General features: G+C 39.0%; 1 protein-coding gene across 1 annotated transcript; it reads right to left on the bottom strand.

Annotated features, from left to right (window-relative positions):
• Positions 1–1130: 1130 nt before the first annotated feature.
• On the bottom strand, positions 1131–13607 carry LOC140237342 (dnaJ homolog subfamily B member 4-like). The gene is made up of 2 exons (XM_072317277.1): positions 12324–13607; positions 1131–3338 (listed from the first exon to the last, which is right to left on the bottom strand). Exons 1-2 carry the CDS (start codon positions 13122–13124, stop codon positions 3105–3107), a joined length of 1035 nt encoding a protein of 344 aa, XP_072173378.1. The 5' UTR covers positions 13125–13607; the 3' UTR covers positions 1131–3104.
• Positions 13608–19905: the final 6298 nt, after the last annotated feature.

Raw genomic sequence — 19905 nt, 5'->3', positions numbered from 1 at the left:
GTTACTGAAACTCACATCATTTTTTTCCCCTCTCTCGGTTTGCTGCGTGCAACATCTGTTTTCTTTGGTTCGCTGGAACAATCTTCATGCACAACACTCAACACCCATGCACTTAATATTAATAGCTTTTCTGCATTCATCTTTGCTGCTTTCCACCAACTACATGTACACACAAACATACTAAAAACACACACACACACATACACACAGCCTGGCACAAATGTGAATGATTTTGTTGCGGTATTTGCACACTAAGTAATTTGTAGAGAAGTATAGTCATGTTAGACTTGTAAAACAGCAATATCCACATCTCCCACTCATCTCATATCTTACTTCAGTTGTGAAAGAAAAAAAAACAAAAAACATGCAAATAAATTTGCCTCTCCAAAATACACAAATAAAACCATCAAATCACATGCAGGTTCAGATTTCTGACATCATACTGCTCCTTAATCCGTGATCCACTAACAACCTTTCCTCGTTAAGCCATTAGCACATAATTATTCTTTGTAAAAAATTGCTTGCAAATCTGAAAACTCATTAAAAATCACTGTAAAAAATGTCACACACAAAATTGTGAAAGAGGTTGAGGAAAAAAAAAAACTTAGTTATTCAGTCTAATAATATTCAATTACATTGTCGTTAGGATTTCACAAGTTCAATTTACATTTTATTTGCATACTAAAAGACAATACACTCCACACAAAACACCTCTCCTCTTATTTTTTTTTTAATTCTCACCATATCTTTTAAAATAGCGACACTGTGAATGATATTATGCAGACAGTTGACCCACATTTGCATAACTATCAGCGTATAGCTATGAGCAAAGCTACACTTGTACTTGATGAAGCCTCTCACACCTCACACAAAGTTAATACCCCTGTGATTTTTCCACAAAATACATAATGCTTAATACATATCTTTTGATGTAACTGCATATAAATGACCTTGTTTATATCTTTTTTCTTCTCTCTCTCTCTCTCTCTATGTGATGTGTGTGTGTGTGTGTGTGTTGTCAATAATAGAACAGAACTCCAGAAATGGGTATGAATCAGGCTGTCCATACCGAGTTTATTCGAGGAACAACAATTTTCAGGTTCCCTTTGTCAAGCAATCCTGTACTCACTTGACAAAGGGCAGCCAAAAAGTTGTGTGTTCTTTGGAAAAAAAAAAAAAAAACTGTTGGTAGTGACAGCTTGACTGATACCCATTTCTGGAGTTCTGTTCTATTAATAATATTATCTGACCAACACTTGGTGGATTACTCTCTGTCCCTCTCTCTTTCTCTATCTACAAGGTATCTATCTATCTACATCCATGTATCTCTCAAATCACTGGCAGTACATACTTGCATAATACACATCGGGTTGTTCTTTTTCTTTTTGGTAATTTAACTCAACATCTTATTTCAGTACACCGCCACACAGGTTCACAGGCAAATCACCAAATACGACATCATCCTTCCTCGTCTCATTCTTGACCTTTTCTCCTGTCGCTTCCATTACATGTATCAATAGATTTTCTAGACTATACAGCTATATGTACTGACGGGCTGTACACATTGTACATCAACATAATTCATATCTCAACACCGCCTTGAAACTTGCATGCTTTGAACACTCGTAAGAAACCAAGCTCAATTCTCTGAGCTTGCTCATACATATTCATCACTTCTCACCATCCCCTCAGCTTCCCATACAGCTCGACACGGTAGTTACATAACTTCCAGGTTACCATGGTTACAATTTGTCCCCACCTCTCATCATCTCCCCTCTGCACAATTGCATCTCTTTTTATCAACTGAGTGAGCGAAAGTTGTGAGGGATGAAAGAAACACTATCATAAGAAGATAACCCTCGTTGAAGAACAGACAATCAGCCTGCATCTAAAATGTGTTTATTGTACAAGTGTCATTATAATGATGTATCAGATCTGTGACAGACACAAGTGATAACAAATTAATTAAGATCATCTACAAGAAGAACAAGGAGGAAAATATAATTCAGCATTAAACACACTATCCCTTGATATTACAGTTGTAATTGCAGGCATGTACAGTAGGTACAATACCCTTATTTCATAAATGTCCCCTGACAAAGATGTGTATACCATAATACTGGATGATAACATTTGAACTATCTCTAAAAACTAAAAAATGTAACTACATTTCACATTAACCTTTTGAACACAATATGAAAGAGTCAAAGTTAAATAATATTGTACTGTACATCTCTTGTAACAGCACTGAAATAAAGTCGTCTGCAGAAGGTACACTTCCACCTCACCATGCAAATTCATATCGGGACACTCTCAGATCTTCAGGCATGAAAATCTGATTCAACAAAAAATGTACGCTCTGTCAACATCCACACCCATAACATTTCTCCGCCTCCCCACAACTCTCTCAGCCAGACAGGTCAACTTCTGCAATGGCATGTTTAAAAATCTCATAGAAATAATGGCAGGCAGTGTACACTGAATTGCAACAGGTATATGAATATAGCAAAGCTGGTAACGAATCTCATTTGATACATTGGAAAAAAATTGTATATCTGACATTCAAGATGTGCTTATAAAGCAAATAATATAAAGCTTACACAGAATGCATACAGCTCCCACTTTTTCCAAAATAAAGTTTTCCAACATATTTCTTCGTAAATATGATAATTGGACAGCAATTTACTTTTCAGTATCAAACACAGAGTATCCATACAACGTAATTTACAAGCACATAATACGTCCAATATGCCATCTCTCTCCACATATATCACAGAGAAGAATGTGTCTTATGCAGCAGCTCATGTGAGGCTTGGTTCGTCGGGGACCCTTCGACTGCCAACACTCATTTATCCCGCATCTCATCTGCCACGCCCTGCTCTGAGGGGCCAGTCGCATATCTTTCCATTCATTTCATCCCGATCTGTGATCCCAGTAATGCCATGATACCATCAATGCACGTCGACAGAAGGGTCGGGTTGAGGGTGGGGGGATGGGACGGGAGGAGGGGGGATGGGGAGTGGAAGTTTAGGGAAGATGAGGAGGAGGGAGCCAACAAGAGGCAACCTTCAGAGTCCAACAGCTCAGCGCGTCGTTTCATCTCCTCACGAGGCTGGCAAACAGTCCGATAGAATTTCCTTCGTGGTGCTGCTCAGATGGTCCGGGAACACGATATCGAAGGTGATGAGGAGGTCGCCGCGGCGACTGGGCTGCTTCGGGTATGGGAGGCCCTCGCCGGTAACCCTCTTTCGCGAGTTTGGCTTCACGACCTCGACACAGGGGACCGTAATTGTCCTGCCATCTATTGTCGGTACCTTCAGACTCGTTCCCACAAGGGCCTGTAATCATGGAGGGAGATGGGAGAGAAAGGGGCAGACAAGATTTAGTGAATGAAACACGTTTCTCAACGAAGACACAAAGCATTCTTGGTATACCATTATGGTTGCACCCACAAGTTTGTGTGGAAGCAGCCTTCAACATCTGAGGACTGTGAAAGACATTGTGAAGATCCTGTGTCAATGAGATGTCATGCCCTGTGTCACATTGGGAGACATACTATGCCTCAATTTTATCTGATGAACTGCATGCATCAATCTCTTTCACAATGACATTGAGGAAACTATGACTTAAATATGGTAGACTCATCTTTACAAATAGCATATCAGAGGTTTATAAACACATAATGCCCCCTCTAACACTCAAACATGACAATCATACGAAAGTACTTTTATGAGAAATAAAATCATTATTTACATTTTGAGTTCCACAGTAAGTTTAACAAGTCATGAGGGGCTGTGAACCTCACCAAGGGAGCAAGATAAGAGGTATCTGATGTTAAAGACCCCGTAGCACGGGATACCATGGAGTGGGACGGCTGACCCGGCTTGGATATATTGAATCCTGCTAAAAAAGTGTGTACAATTTTATCTCTGATCTCTATGTGAGTACACACACAAGCCGAAGAATCTTGACTAGAGTCGACCATTACCGATGAGTATACGCTTCAATGCACATGTGCATTGACCATATCTGTTGACCGCTGCTATTCATGGTTTTTTAATGTACATACCCCGCTGGGCAGCGAATGAATCAGACAACCCATGAATCCCCACACTTACCAGGTCTTTAAAGTTAGACCTTTAATGTATCACCAAGCCAGCAATGCAAGCAGTCATTCAAGCAGACCTGTCTTCTTACAGGGTGATTCTAAACTGAGATGCAGACTGCTAACAAACACAATCCTTGTTCAACTGAGGCCCACTTCTATTGTTTTTGCTACACCACATCACACATTAATGTCTCTGTCAAAGCAGCTGCTACAAGTCGTCATTTCTTGCTTGATTTTTACACAAAAGCCAAGACCTCGGAAACAAGAAGTTTTAATTGCTCACTCAAAATGCCTCCCAGAAAAGCACAAACACAAAACACTAATTTAAAGAGAAAGACAGGCTAGATTGTTACAAAGATGTCTGATACAATCTATGTGTATGATCACACAAAATACCTATTTCCTTACCTCATTCATTCACGTGTTCATTACATACATTGTACGTCAATTATTTATTCAGATGTTGCACAAAGATAATGATTTTTTACATCCATTTGTCACGAAAAAAAAAAAAAAACATTTTGAAGAAAAAAAACAAATTAGGTGCTCTGTCGTACAACCATCAAACATACTCATCTTTATACACGTGTAAGTTAAAATCCCTACAATTTTTCTCTTTTTTTTTTTTCTTTCACTGGAAGTTTACTTCATTTCACAATCAATTCTCGTTGTTATACAAGAATTTCTCTCAAACTTGAACCTCTTCCTTTAATCACCCTGACATATCATCTGGAGAAACTCAGTGCATGCTATGTCTGCCAGCTGTTTAGACCATTAAATAGCAAAGCTCAACGAGCTCAAGCAAATTTACCCCCTAATGACGTCACCGCAATTACAAATTCAACCAAGCCCTACATGTACGAGCAATTCTTATAATGAGACTACTTCTTCTGCTTTCATAATAAACTTTAATCTAAATTCCTGACTATTTCTCAAAGGTATCTATGGAAGTCTAAACAATAATAAAATTTTAAGTGGAACCTTTAAACTTGATTGGGTAATACATCACTCTAAAGCAAGCTAAACAATGTTACGCCACTTCAGAATCTCACTACATGGCATGATACGAGGATAGTCTGAAAATTACAGTTGCCAGTAATTAATGTCATTATTGTAGAATGGGAATCTGCGGACATCAAGGACACAATGGAAAGCTAGAGACAAGCAACTGTAGGTCATGTTAAAGGGATGGTACAGTATTGGTGGAGATGAGAAATGGGCTTTTAACTTTTTGCGAGATACCACGAAAACACTTGTGATATAGTACAGAGCATACCATTTTCAGAGGAATTCAAAGTTTATTTGATGAAAATCGGGTTTGGAATGACTGAAACATTCAAAAACAAAGTAAAACAAAGCGATCGTAATAAAGTGTGGGTCCCACATTTTATTAGAATCGCTCTTTTTTGGATACTCATCCATTTCAAAACCAATTTTCATCAAATAAACGTTGAATTCCTCATAGAATTACATACTCTTTCTTGTTTTATGAGAGGTTTCTCATTATCTCACCAAAAAATGTAAAAAACCTGAAATTAGGTCTCAACCAAAACTACAAGTATAAGCTCCCTTTAAAAGCATGGGGTGCTAGCTATCCCCACAGGCCTGTGCGTGAGACAGCAGTAGCAAGGAGAGAGGTTAATGCAGTGCTTGGAAGCATGAAAACATCAGGTCCGAGTTTATTGTCCAAATCAGCATAAAGTATGCACGCGGGGCATGCCTCTGACATTCAGATGTAATATCTTTGCGGACGAATGGATCTTTGATTTCCCCTCCAGACTTTCCATCTGGATAAGGTCATGTGATGTCTGCCTCGCATTCTAAATGCCATAAAAAGTAAATAAATGAAGATATGGGGGGGGGGGGGGATACTGCTCCGCTCCTACAATGTATGTTTAGGCTGGGAGGAAGTGGCAGCAGCATACATTCATAAACCTGTCTTGATTAAATCATTTAAATCTAGTCCATGTTCATAGCAGATAGGAGCTAATGAACATGGCCACTGCTCTCGTAGGGGGAAATAATATGGCTGTACACTGTCACACAGCATGAAGATGTTCGCTACACAGGTGTATGAAGTGCGTTCATCATGCAGGTACATGGCGTGTTTGTTTCCCCTTGCCATTAACGCCCAGACACGGAGGCATGCGAGTCTTCGGCTGGTGCATGAAGCTCATCATGGGGCTATAATGTTTTACACTTCCCGCACGTAATGATGAGCGCTTCGTCTAACTCGATTACATTCATACTTGCTGGGGGAGGGAGGGGGGAGGCAGGGAGGCAGGGAGGCAGGGAGACAGGGAGGCAGGGAGGTGTATCTCTAGCTCAGGTACTCAAGTAGTTTAATCCACAGTTTATCTCCCCGTGCAGAGCCTGCCGGCCTACTGAAGGGTATCATATTAATGAAAACGTGCTCTGCTAGAATACAAGCCATTGCTTGGTGCTCCCCACTAAGCCAATGTTCACATTCACCCTCCAGAAAGTCTATCAGTTACTACAATCATGATACAGAAAAAAGGGGGCAGAGAAGTTTGGTGCACCCCTCTCCCACTCCCTGCCCCTTCTCTCACCTCCTTTTCTGAAGTCAAAACATAGCATTTCTAGTTTGTCTTTGCTGTGATTAAATGTTGCTCTGTGGAATGCATTCTCATCCATACAGTAGAACTTCGTGACTGTAACTCAAAGAAAAATTTCCCTTTTAAACAGAGAGAAAGTGACATACTCGCACTCTTAACACAGATGAAAGGTCAGAGCACAAAGATCAGCTGAAGTTGTTAACCCGATGAGGATGATTTCCCCCCCCCCCCCCCCTCCTAGGGAAGTATGGGAAATGCTCATGTAGCAAAATCAGTCCGTCCTCAAGGGGTTAGGGAAATCTGGGAAAGTTTTCACAAGGCTGTCGTAGTGGAAATGTTTGTGAGTCATGACACATAGCCATTCCATGGTCAGCCATAATTTCCCATTGCACATGTATTACATCCCCCTCCTCCATCTCCCCCCACCCCCCCCCCCCCCCCCCTTGATCACAAGATACTGCCAGACAGCAGTGTGGGCACGGTACACTGTCCAGTTTTGATGCTGCAATTAAATGTTGCCTGTTGGGGTGGATTGGGGGTGGATTAATTCAGGGTCATGGCAGGAGGGGCCCTATAAATACTGGCGTGACCTCATGACGCAAATACCAAAGTAGGCCAAGTGTTTGGGGGAATGCTGCTGACTGTACTGAGGCAGAGCTAGAAGGAATGTCTGGCGTTTGGGCTTCACCCCAGACCAAGCTAGCTCCTAGTCTGTCGACTGGGACCTCTTTGCTCTGCGGTCACAAGGATGGATTCAGTTTGTGTCTTCAATAATCAGAATCCCCTGAACAATGTGAACAACATCACTGCAGTATAAAGCAGAATATTTCCCTATATAGATAGTGATGAGGATTCGACTGCTTTCCATAATAAAAATCATTTGCTCAAAGCATGCAGAGCATCAATGAAAATCTGACCCAAGCACAGAAGAAGACAAAGTAGGGCCTATCCCTTTTAACGCTTGCAAGTCTACACCAGGTTCGACGCCATGGGCCTTTCCAAAAAGCAGATATGGTCACATGACTACACGTGATCCCATGTAGCACCAGTTTTTATTTGTTTGTTGTTGTTTTTTAAGGACTTCTATGTAATTTGCCTAAAAGGCATTGACAAAGGTCTAGGAGGATATGTAAGATCAGTGTATCATTCAGAAGCAGGCATGGTAAAATCACTTTGTGAAATGATGGTAAATATGACAATCATTTTGAGAAGCTCATCAAATATCTTGTGATTTACCCTTGAAATGTTTGCAACAGTTCTGAAATTTGCATCTTTCCACTAAAATTTTCAGTCACTTGCCATTTTTGCATTTTTACTGCTTTCACAAAAATTTAATGTAGATATTATTAAAGCATTTCTGGTTTAAAATTATCCCTTAAATTGCTGCATACCAGCTCAAATTCAATCTCATCGAAATGTTTTCTAAATACAAACTTTCATTTGCCTTGGCAATATCAGGAAGTCTGCCGATTATCATTAGGGTTGCCGTTACTCGTTGGCAAAGTCTCTGGGTCCCTTGCATCACAAGGAAATCTGCGCACACGAACAGTTCACTTGGCCTTGCTCATTAAAGATTACCATGGGATACTTTCTGTTTCTAAATTACTCCATAAAACGGTAGGAAGTCCCATCCATCAGCAGCTGACGATCACTCATCCCATAACACATCCAGTGAGCGACCTATGTGGCTTCTCGTGGGGCTAGATGCAATTGCAAAGAATGCTTGGTATGGCAGCTATCCATATATCGCTAGAGAAGCGGAGCGCTTGCAAAACAAAGAAGTGGTCTATGGAGTGCAGACTACACCACATAATGAGAGAAGGTCTAGGGCACACTTGACTAACTATCCAAGTATTCCTATCCAGTAGCTGGAACTCACACCCCTCCAAATCACTTTTCCTAACTGACTGCATGTGACAAAATGCTAGTAAACAGATTTCTTCCTACGTCCACCTATCTCTCTCCCATTATCTAATTTCTTCCTACTCTGAGGTTTGAGTGGAATCTGTCAGCTTCAATACAACGGTAAATGACAGCAACCGTCTTGAATCTAGCTCTATTTCTAGAATGATGTGAATTTCTTCTTCTTTGCTGTTTTCAACAAGAACAGGATACAGAATATCTTGTCTACTTTCAGCAGTCACATATAAAATTTTGTTAACAATGACAGCAATTAAGTCGTTAATCATCACTATCAATTATTTCAGTATACAAGCGATCATTGCTGATAGTTATCATTATTACTGCTAGAATTACTATCAGTATAATATTGTTATAATTATGATTAACGGTTATTACCATTATCATTTTTTATTACAGTCATTATCATCACTGTTATTATAGGCCTACCACGAACCACATCACCGCCTTCTCCTTACGTTGTATGCCCAGGAGGGAAAACAAGACTGCTAAACAATCACATGAGTACTCAGCAAAACGCATCATGACTCACTTGCTGAGAAAACTTCCTCACCCATAGAAAAGAGGGTGAGAGATATGGACGCCTCCACGAAAGCAAACAAAGAGTTGTTCCAGACTTTCCGGGGGGGGGGGGGGGGGGGGGGGGGGATTTTTTGCACTGTCTGGGATGTCACAAATAGACCGCGGCAAACAACTTCATTATTACGACTGGAACCATTTGTACATCCCGGTGGGCACAGGACCCATCCAACCTATACTTGTACACTAGGGAAGAATGATTTCTTTCCAAGCTGTTGCACTTCATTTGTGCATTTGAGTTTGAGTTGTGACCTGACTTTGGTACATAACCTTCATCTCATCTCATTTTCCACGAAAACAAACAAACACAAATTTTGTAATTTGTTACACAAACAAACACAAACAAACACAAATTTTGTAAAATGTTCAAAATACAGTGTTAAAAGTGCGATGAGAATTTATGTCTGATCTGAGCCTAAAGATTCATGAATAGAATGATAGAAGATTCATAAACTCAAACAAAAAAAAAGGGAAAATTTTGGGGGTATTATATCGAAGTTTCACACATTTTCACAAAACAGTGATATTGGTCATATGCACTTATGCTAATTAGACCACTTACATACATGTATAAGTGCAATTTAGCTGGCCTCTGAGTGGTAGAATGCAATGATATTTACTTGCTCTGAAAAGCTGCTTTAAACTATTGAAAGTCTGTTCCTATTAAAACCTCCAAGTTTTTGATAGTACTTAAAATTTTTGGAAAGTTTTTTCTTTCTCCCAAAACCACTTGAGCAAGTATGACAGGTAAAAGGGATCCATTTTGCTGTGGTGGCACAAAGTTCAATATGATTCACATATTCCCCATATGATCTAACAAACTTCTGTTGCCATTGAGGGTCCTCTTAGAACCATCTGAATAATGTTTGAGTTGAAGCAGATTTGTTGAGTTTTATTCATAACAAACAGATGAAGAAATTTCATCCTTTCAGAGGGGTTTTCTTCCATTTAGGTATTGTCCAAAATATATAATATGCATTTTTAAAAACACAGTTTTTTCTCCAATGGGTATGCATTAAAATGCACTCAAACTCATGTGACCCTCTTCTGCACAACATACCCAAATACTGTATACTGACTCTTTTTTTCTTTTTCTTTTTTACACACACTCACAGGTTGACATTTTGCAGAGCTTCCACACAGGGAGCTTTCCCATACACAAAGTTGTAATAATAATTGTGGCACAACTTACAGACCAATTTCCATTGGCTGTAGGTTGTCAAAGAATTTGCTGGTACTATCATCTTACTTTGGAATATTCTTTTACATGGTTGTGGGTGGTGGGCAGAGCATCTACCAAGTGCTCCACTTAGTAAGCAACCTTTCAGTCCTATCCAAGCTCACACTGACCAGGGAGGTTCTCACCTCCCTGCACTGACAAATTCTATGCAAAGACTACCCTTCTGCTCTGCAGGAGAATATGATCTTGAACACCATGCACCACTGAGCACCTGGCTAGTTCATGTCTGAGTCAGCCTACATGTATACCCAGTCATTGGGTGTCCGGACAGGTTGTGGGACCAGACACGTACTGTAAAGTGCGTCTGGTTTGACAATGACGCACCTACATAAACAGTTGTTTGTCAGTGAGGATCTGCGCGTAAATGCGTATTCAAAAGTAGAATAAGCAAGTCAGTACACGAGAGTCTTAAGTGTCCGGACACCCAACCCCCCCATCCTACAATGTATAAATGCTGAGACATGTTTGCTCAACAAAATCTCTCATTAAGTTCTTCTTTGTCTTGACTATACTCTTCAGCACTAAGCAAATTTATCTTTTCATGTTTTCAAGTATTCATGAATGGATGGGTTTAAAAATATTATTAGTATCCCAAATCAAGTACTGGGCACTACTATTATCAGTCACTGGCAATGAGTGGCATTCAAGCTGGTGCCTGATATGAACCAGGATGACATGATAAGTTGATCTAAATTCTTTGTCAGACTGTATTGATGTAGGTTGGCATGAAGTCGGTAACCTACAAATGGTGTAGTTCTACCCACTGTTTTTTCACTGTCAGTGTCACTAATTCCTAACAACATCGTAAATGACAACAAACTGCTAAACGATTCACCCACATAATCATGGTAAGATCACAGGTTTACTGCTTCTATCTCGGGATGTCAAGAGGAATTTCGACAAGATTTCCTTACATGATGTGTGCATCCCCCCCCCCCCCCACCAATTTGCCATACCACTCTAGCTTGATGTACACAAGCAGCTACAGTAGCTCCATGATCTACATTACCCTACTCATTGTACACAACGATGCACGCTGCCCCCACCACATGCCAAATGTGCATACGTGCGTACATCTGTGTATACTAACAAGGGTAGGGTAGTATAGGACAGTTTGGCAAAATCATTGGGGGGGGGGCGCACAAGGAAGTCTTTCCAATGGCATTTCTTGAGATCAAGTTTGAAAAACTGTAGAGTATTTGTAATTGCACATTAATATTTTCTGGGACTGGGAGCACGGAGCAAGAATCACAACTGTTCAAATTAGTTTCATAGGAAGGGCATTTCATCAAGCATTTTGTCAGATATGTGTTTTTTTTTTTCTGACAAACTGTTTATAAGCTACTGAAATCCTTGCATCTTTATTGGCCAAGAGCAAATTGGTCAGAAAAAAAATCAAACCAAAATGCTTCAGGAAATGCCCCCCCCCCCCCCACACCCCCAGTAGATTCTACTCGCATGAGTGCAATCCATACGTGCTTTGGTCCTGCTCGGGAAGTGAAAGCACTTTAGACACATCTGCAAATTTATGCTTCAGCTCCTCTATCTATCAATGCAAGACATTTCAGTAGACCCCTAAGCACATTTTTCACGCTTGACATCATACTTGTGCTGCAGGCCTCATTTATTATGTACCATGGAATGTCTCTCAACTGCACACACATAATTTATTGTAAAATATGACCCCACTCATTCACTTTGCACAGTATCTGTTTGCATAAAATACACAGTACACCACTCAATCTCCACTGTACAACATGCAAGTGCATTTGCACAGACTGAATAAGTGGGGTAATCTTCATAATAATGCCGAATCGCCTAAAAACATTTTACATTTGTAATAAAACACACATTATTGTATTAAAGTTTTAAAGAAAAACAAAAAGGAGGGAATACTTACATCTCTGAGCGGGATTTTGGCCTTGTAGATTAGATTGGATCCATCCCTGTTAAATACTGAATGAGGTACGTCCTTTAGGGTAAATACAATGTCTGCAGGGATTTTCTTGGGGCCCTGGTCCCCTTCCTTTGGAAACGTGATCTTCGTCCCCTCTTTCCAGCCAGGTTTCACATTGATTTCAAGAATTTTGTCTTCAGTTCTCGTTGTCCTGCCGTCTGGATTCAGAACTCGCCGTGAAATCTTCATTTTCTTGGTGCAACCTCTGAAAATGTCCTCTAGCGACACACGGAGATCATGGTGAACGGGAGGGTCCTGACGTTTTCTTTGACTCCCGCTTCGTGTGCCCATGCCTGGTTGCAGGCCCCCAAAACCACCAAAACCAAAGTCATCGTCAACATCCATGGCTTCCTGCTGTCCAGTAAAGAAACGGGTATTTTGTGTGCCTCCCGTGCCACCAATGTTGAAAAAGACGTCAAACGGGTTGTTCCCGCCGAAGAAGCTGGTGAATGTCGCATTAGGGTCTCCATGGAAGGTCCAGTGGAACGTCTCGCCTTGCTCTCCTTGTGGCATGCCATCACCTCCTTTGAGGCCCTCCTCGCCATATTTGTCGTAGATGTCTCGTTTTTTCTTGTCACTCAAGACTTCATATGCTTCAGCGATCTCCTTGAACTTCTCTTCTGCTCCTTTACTTTTGTTTTTATCTGGATGATATTTCAGGGCCATCTTGCGGTAGGCCTTCTTGATTTCATCATCCCCTGCATCCTTAGAGATGCCCAACACTTTGTAGTAGTCTTTTCCCATTGTGTCTCACTGCACTGGTTCACAAGTTCATAAGGAATACCAATGAATGGAGCACAGTAAAAGTTCCCACGAATGTGAGCAGCAGACTGATCTGACTGGTTTCTGTATCGCGGTCGCGGTAAGGTCCAAACCCCAACCTTCACTTGTTTGGCGCGCCTTAGCGCCCGCGTAGTATTCGAGATGCAACTGTTCAAATCCTGCGTCTTTGCAGCAGGCAGAATAATCAGCAGAGTTTTACGCTTTAGTTTCACGAGCAATCACCGTTCACGTTCACCACAATACGTACCAATGACATTATGATTCCTCTGTCCTGTAAAGTGATGTGATACTAGCGACTTGTGAAGAGCAGCTTATATCCAGAATGCAAAGATGAAAATAGCCCTTTTCATCACACACTCACGATTTATAACGCAGACCAGACCTCCCTCGTTGATTCTTGCTTTTTCGAGAATATACACGCGCATACGGATACCCACCCGCAACTACCCGGAAGTTGGAGAACATTCTAGTGCACACACAGTACGTGCGTCAGAGAAGGGCAAACAAATCCAGGCTGCACAGCATGCAGCGGTCGCGTACACAAGAACCGTATTATGTAATTTCTGCGTGTTACTACGATACGCACGCGCAGGCATTCCGAAGCATTTCAATACCATACTACAGTCAAACCTGTTTACAGCGGCCACCCAATGGAAACATCAAAAGTGGCCGCTATTGACAGATGGCCGCTCTAGACAGGCTAGTGGTGGCCATTTTGCTACTATAAAATGCAAATTTGCATTTTATAGTAGCAGAAAATACCGCATGTTATGTTAAAAAAAAAGAAAACAGCAACAACCAGCAAATAAGTTTGCATGTTCAGCTTTGTTGTACAATTCACTTCATTTATTTTTCTTTTCTTTGCCTCTAGTTCATCTGTTCTTTTGATTAAAAAAAAAACACAAAATTTCGGGCCTGAGCCAGAACTGCATGCTCTGGTTTTTACTTCGTAGCAGTTTGCATGAACGGGGTTCACGAGTGCCGAGTTTGATGGAGATTCATGGTTATGTGTGAAGCTTACGTAAACAACGATCAAAACCCAGACAAGTATCATACTGTCCTTAAACACTAACTAGCCGGCATTTTAGTAAAATTCTACAATGTTATTAGGAGTTGTCTAATTTGCCTTTGTAGCATATATCTATTCAGGGCGGCATTACTGAATCTACAGATCTTTAGTCTATATAGTCAAGTTAGTGGTAAGACAGCTTTTCATGGCAAAGAGCTGCATTAATTTTGTCAATCGTGTCTGTGTGATTGTGACTGAGCTAGGAATCGGTAGAATTCAAGCAATGAACATAAAAGCCATCATATTCAGGGCTGATTTAAAGGTTCAGCTAAATTTTTGTGGCCGCTATACGCAGGTAAATATTCACCATGGGATACAAAATGAGTGGCCGTTGGCCGCATTAGGCAGGTGGCCGCTACCATACATAAAGGGTCTATAATACAGCAATTTTGTGCGGGGGATTTTTCAGTAGCCGGCAGGTGGCAGCTATAGAGAGGTAGCCGCTAAGACGGGTTTTAATGTAGTTACTAGTGCCTTAATAAGTAGTATACAGTCGACAGAATATTATATTACCAGGACATCAATTTTCACTTTGTGACAACAAAACTTATTTTAGCCCTCCTCATTATAAATTTTGTCGCATGCTTGTCAGACAGGGTCAAAGCCAGGTTTTATTCCCACTTCAGTGTGTTCCTCCAAGCAATTTCTTTTTTGTATGAAAAACTCAAGGTCTCTATTCTAAAAATAAAAGTTGTTTTGCTTGGTGTTTGGTGAAACTTGCTTTAAAATGGGTCAACTTGGTGGTTTCATCTCAAACTGGAGGCCCATAATTTGATTTGATGGTTTGATTACATTCAACATGCATGTGATAATTATACAAGTACTACAGTAATTGCTAATAATTACAAAGTTGTATTGCAAGGTATTTGTGTAGAGATATGTTATTTTATTCTTTGTCTAAATATTTTCTAAAAGTATGTAACAATTAAAGTTTTGAATTAATCATCCTGTGATACCCAGTGATTTAGAATATTTGAGATTTGGCTTGGCTGGTAAAATAAACTGTTTGTTAACATAAACATCTGATTATTCACAGAGGGGAATACCCTTTATTGTTTGCACTACTAGTATGTGGGTAATACACACTTTGTTTGTACTATGATATACCTCTGTGCGATGTGAGTATGTGTACTAAGGCTACATATCAATTGCCAAAGTAAGTCAAGTGACTGTAAGGTCAAAGATGTGTAAACAAGATGTGTCAGGTGGTGAGTCATATATAGAATTGTCTACTTTCTTTAAAGCTAGAAACTTCTGGAAGGCCAGACTTTTGAGACCATAAATGGACCAAGTTTCCCATGCAAGCCAAGAAGAGTTCATTCTTCAAGATCTTATGACTCATGAGAAGTTTATCATCAAAGCCTTCTATTTGTATATTTTTATGCTTGAGTGTCAACACATTTGAGAATTATTAATGGATTTGGAGGCATGTTTACAGCTTTATTCCTGCACTTTTTGGAGTTCTTCTCCTATATCATTTTGTACCCATTACATCATTGCCATCTGTACAAGGCCTATTGTTGGCTTATACACACTGAAATAGTGTCTCTTCTTCGCTCAAAACACTTTATGAAAAGTAAAAGTTCACTGTTTGTTTTTTCAATGTTAATTGTTGGTTTGTCATTTTGTGCCATTGTTTTGGTCTGATCAAGTAAAAATGTCAAGCATCACTTTCTCTAGATATTACACAAATAATTTAAGCTACTCTCAAGATGGGGGTTCCCATTCCAATGATTTTATTACAAACAATATCCTCCATAGGAGAAACATTATATACATCAGGAAAAAGTGCTCAGCATAAAGTACTGTTGTTGGCGGTGTACATGGGAGAAACATATATAATAAGCAGGGTACAGAGTTGGAGAAAATATGGAGTTGATATCAACTTATTTGTAAACTTGACATGACATCATGCAAATGGTGTCTCAAAATCTCTATTGAAAAACATCACTGCCATGCCACTTGTGTAAATTCCCTAATTAATCTTGTGTACAACACTTGTTAATTTCATTCTTTAATGTACACATATTTTCATGACTGCAGATAATCATTGTAATGCTCTGCATGAAGAACATTTTTTTCAATGCAATCTTGTAAGACATCATGTACACAAAGGATCATTTCATTGTTTTGTCTTCTTCTTTTTCTGCAACCCAATAAAATGACCATAACAATAAAACTGCTGGATTGTGTAGATAAGGCTTACTGACTTTTAATATTACATAACTAGGCTCTATGTAGGAACCTAATTTATAAACCTTGTCACAAATGTACACACAAGTAGTTATGTACATGTATGCAGTAATGCAGTATCAAGGCTGTATGCATGGTTGTTTTAATGTGTATGTACACAGGGTGACCAGATTAATGGAGAACATTCTATTATGATATAGATATACAGTTGAACCTCTATTATCCGGCCTCCCTTTATCCGGATCTCTCTATTATCCGGACGCAATCTCGCCGTGATTTTTTTTTTTTTTTGTAATAATTAAGGGAAGAAAGGGGGATTCCCAATTCCTTGAGAACTCCTACCCAAACACACATGAATTACATATTACTTCCAATATGATTAACATACTTTGCATCAAATTTCCTTCCAAATTGCTTACCTTCAGACATTTCAACATCCCGAAACATCCCCAAATGTAACAATGAAAAGGTTGCAGTTTATACATTACTACATGTGGTACTACAATGGGCTACATCAGTACATGTGTATGTATATGTACATGTATAAAGTATTGAGTCTCCCGTATCCGGCCAAATCCCTTATCCGGATGAGCCCCGGTCCCGACTTGTCCGGATACGAGAGGTTCAACTGTAGTACATACAGGCCGACCAGATCAGTGGAGAATTTTCTACGTGGTATACAATGTAGCTACAGTACATGTATGCATGTGACAGGAAATACATTATAGCTCACTCAATCTAGAATGATGTAACCCATTCCAGAAAATTCTAGGATAGGAAGTGCTTACATATTTGGCTGAGTGAGGCACTGTCCCTTTAGCCCAATGTGATTGGTAGTTAATTTTGGCAATGATGTTATGCACATAGTTAGGCAGTGAGTCATCCAGGATTCCTGGAATTTGGACTTGCTAGTATGTTCAGGTATGTGGCCCCAGGTTGGAGAAAATTACAGAATGTACTAGAAAGGGGTGAATGGATAGTATATAAGCTGGAGAAATTCCGCAGTAGGCAGAGTACGGTTCCCAACACCTCTGCTCTGAGAGTTACGTCACCTCTGGCTCTGAAGCAACTGAGTTGTCTCGGTTTATTAATCATTGATGAACTGATTCAATGTAGCACCTTTACTACATAGTAACAATATATTTGCTATGACAAAAATCAACTCACAGGTATATGAGTCAACTGTATGTATGCACTTATTTTTGTGCAATTCCTTCTAGTTTGAAGTTTGTTTTAACAAAAAGCAGATTTGAAGGTTTCAAACTAAAAGGGCATTTAAAAAAAAAAATGTTCACTACCAAGGACAAGGAAAGGAGCCATTGTTCAAATTTTCCACATATCAATGTTATTCTTACCTAAGAATATGCTTTATAAGCAATGTATGTGCATATAGAACCTTTCCTTTTAAAAACAAAGACAAATCATAAAATTATTAAATGTAATCATAAAGAATACATACACACATAGAATGAGATAAATAAATACATAATATGCAATTGTGCATGAAACAACATATACACATACCCTTAATGACACAATGTACGCATTTATACAAGGTAACATAATATGAAGAGTTTGTTTGCAAAAACCGATAAGTCCATATTTGCCAAATGGAGATATTTGAAAAATAAAGAGAATAATAAGAAAATTTTTGCTTCTTTTGACCATAACTTCAAAAATGTACCTTTATATGTAGTGACCAATATATCATTTAAAAGGTATCATTTTGTACTTTATGACAGAGATTGTACTTCAAAATCTTCCAAAAATGGACTTATCGGTTTTTGCAAACAAACTCTTCATATGCTCAAATGAAACAACAAACACACACGAGGCCACATATATTGGTCTAGCAGTTCGCACACCTGAGTGATTCCAGAGAGGTTGTGGGTTTATGCACCAGCCTTCACACTGCTGTCTAGAATCTAACAAAACAAACAAACAAAATCCAAGACTATAAAGTCTACATTAAAAAAAACAAAAACAAAACTGTCAATCAACTATTTCCACTCATTCAACTCACCAACTCATCTGTATTGTGTGTCCTTGTAAAATGATAAATCAACGCTTTGGTCTGATTCTACTAGATCTATAGGTATGCAGGAATGTGTACAAAAGTATTATTTAATGTCCTCTACATATATTGGGCTTACAATTATTGATAGATTAACTCCCTCCCAATGGTCAGTAGCCTCTTTGAATGTAACGATGTTGACATTTTGAGGCAGTTAAACTCAAGAGGGTAATTGAGTTTGTTTGTTGTTGTTGTTTTCAACAAGAATGGATGTTTCAACCTACTGGAGAACAGAGAGCAGTAATCAAAACATCCAGTGGAGGTGAATGTATCTTTTGATGTTATTTAGTCTGAGGTCACAACTCGTTTGGGAAGCCACTTTCATCAATTATTCTAAATCTTTACTCTATACAAACCATTCCTGTTTTGCTTATTGTTGTTGTTGTTTTATTATTTCAATCCGTTGTGTTCGTCTTCAAATCTGGCTAACACAAGAGCAACAAAATATCATTCCTAGCCTTCATATTTTTTTTTTAACCAAGCAAAATATACAAACTTTTCATAAAGCCACCTAGCAATCATGAACAAATGATTAACATTTCCTATACTGCAGCATTATTTTGTAATACAGTACCGATGGTACTAACACAGAGAATGTCATCAATCTGATTCCTTAAAAACACAACAATAACAGACAAGCCTGTGACTGCCTCCGGGACAACTCGTACCACGGAGGAGTTTCCACTGTTAATTCAAACAACCCTCCTTAGTTGTTATTCACAAGGTCAAATATGAAGCAAGGTGACATCCGGTTACCGTGACAAATACTTGTTTATTACGCTAACACACTGATGTTTCCAATATGAAATTCCAGTCAATTCTTCAGTTACGGACTTCCAGTTACTGAGCTTCACTTTAGATAACGACCTTCGGTTCATATGCACCTTCAGTTCATAACGGACCTTCAGATAACAATCTGAAATATAATACACAAAAACAAAGTTTTACAATTACGTTTAAATGTACATGAATAGCTTCATAAAACATTACATGGTTTAACACCATTTTACCTCATTTAAAGTCTAATAACATAATCTACCAATAATCTATGTTGTATATCACTAACTTATAATACATATTTTCGTTCACTTTACTCACCAATCATAAACCAAACTTATCCGTATTTTATAATTTTCTGAATTAACTGTTATATAATCAACTAAAACCTCAACTATTTATATTATTCATATACTTTATTAACATTCACTTCCAATATAATCCAAAACTTATTCACTTTTAATCTTTTATAATTTCAATAATATTTTAACTTATCATTAAATTTATTGTCGCCTTAATCAACACTGAAATATAAGTTCTCAAACTTTTCCTTATGTATCACTGTCCATAACAGAGTATACAAAATAAACTTATTCTATTAACTCAAAATTATTAACTGTAACTAATTA

This window comes from Diadema setosum, chromosome 13 (assembly GCF_964275005.1).
Source record: "Diadema setosum chromosome 13, eeDiaSeto1, whole genome shotgun sequence".
Classification (NCBI taxonomy): domain Eukaryota; kingdom Metazoa; phylum Echinodermata; class Echinoidea; order Diadematoida; family Diadematidae; genus Diadema; species Diadema setosum.
This window is presented reverse-complemented; position numbering and strand designations above follow the sequence as displayed.

Bases quoted from the DNA above. Each gene is read 5' to 3' on its own strand.
- LOC140237342 (XM_072317277.1), bottom strand. From the start codon at position 13,124: ATGGGAAAAGACTACTACAAAGTGTTGGGCATCTCTAAGGATGCAGGG. The intron at 3,339-12,323 runs GTAAGTATTCCC...CCATGATTACAG, and splicing joins CCAAAATCCCGCTCAGAGAT to GCCCTTGTGGGAACGAGTCT.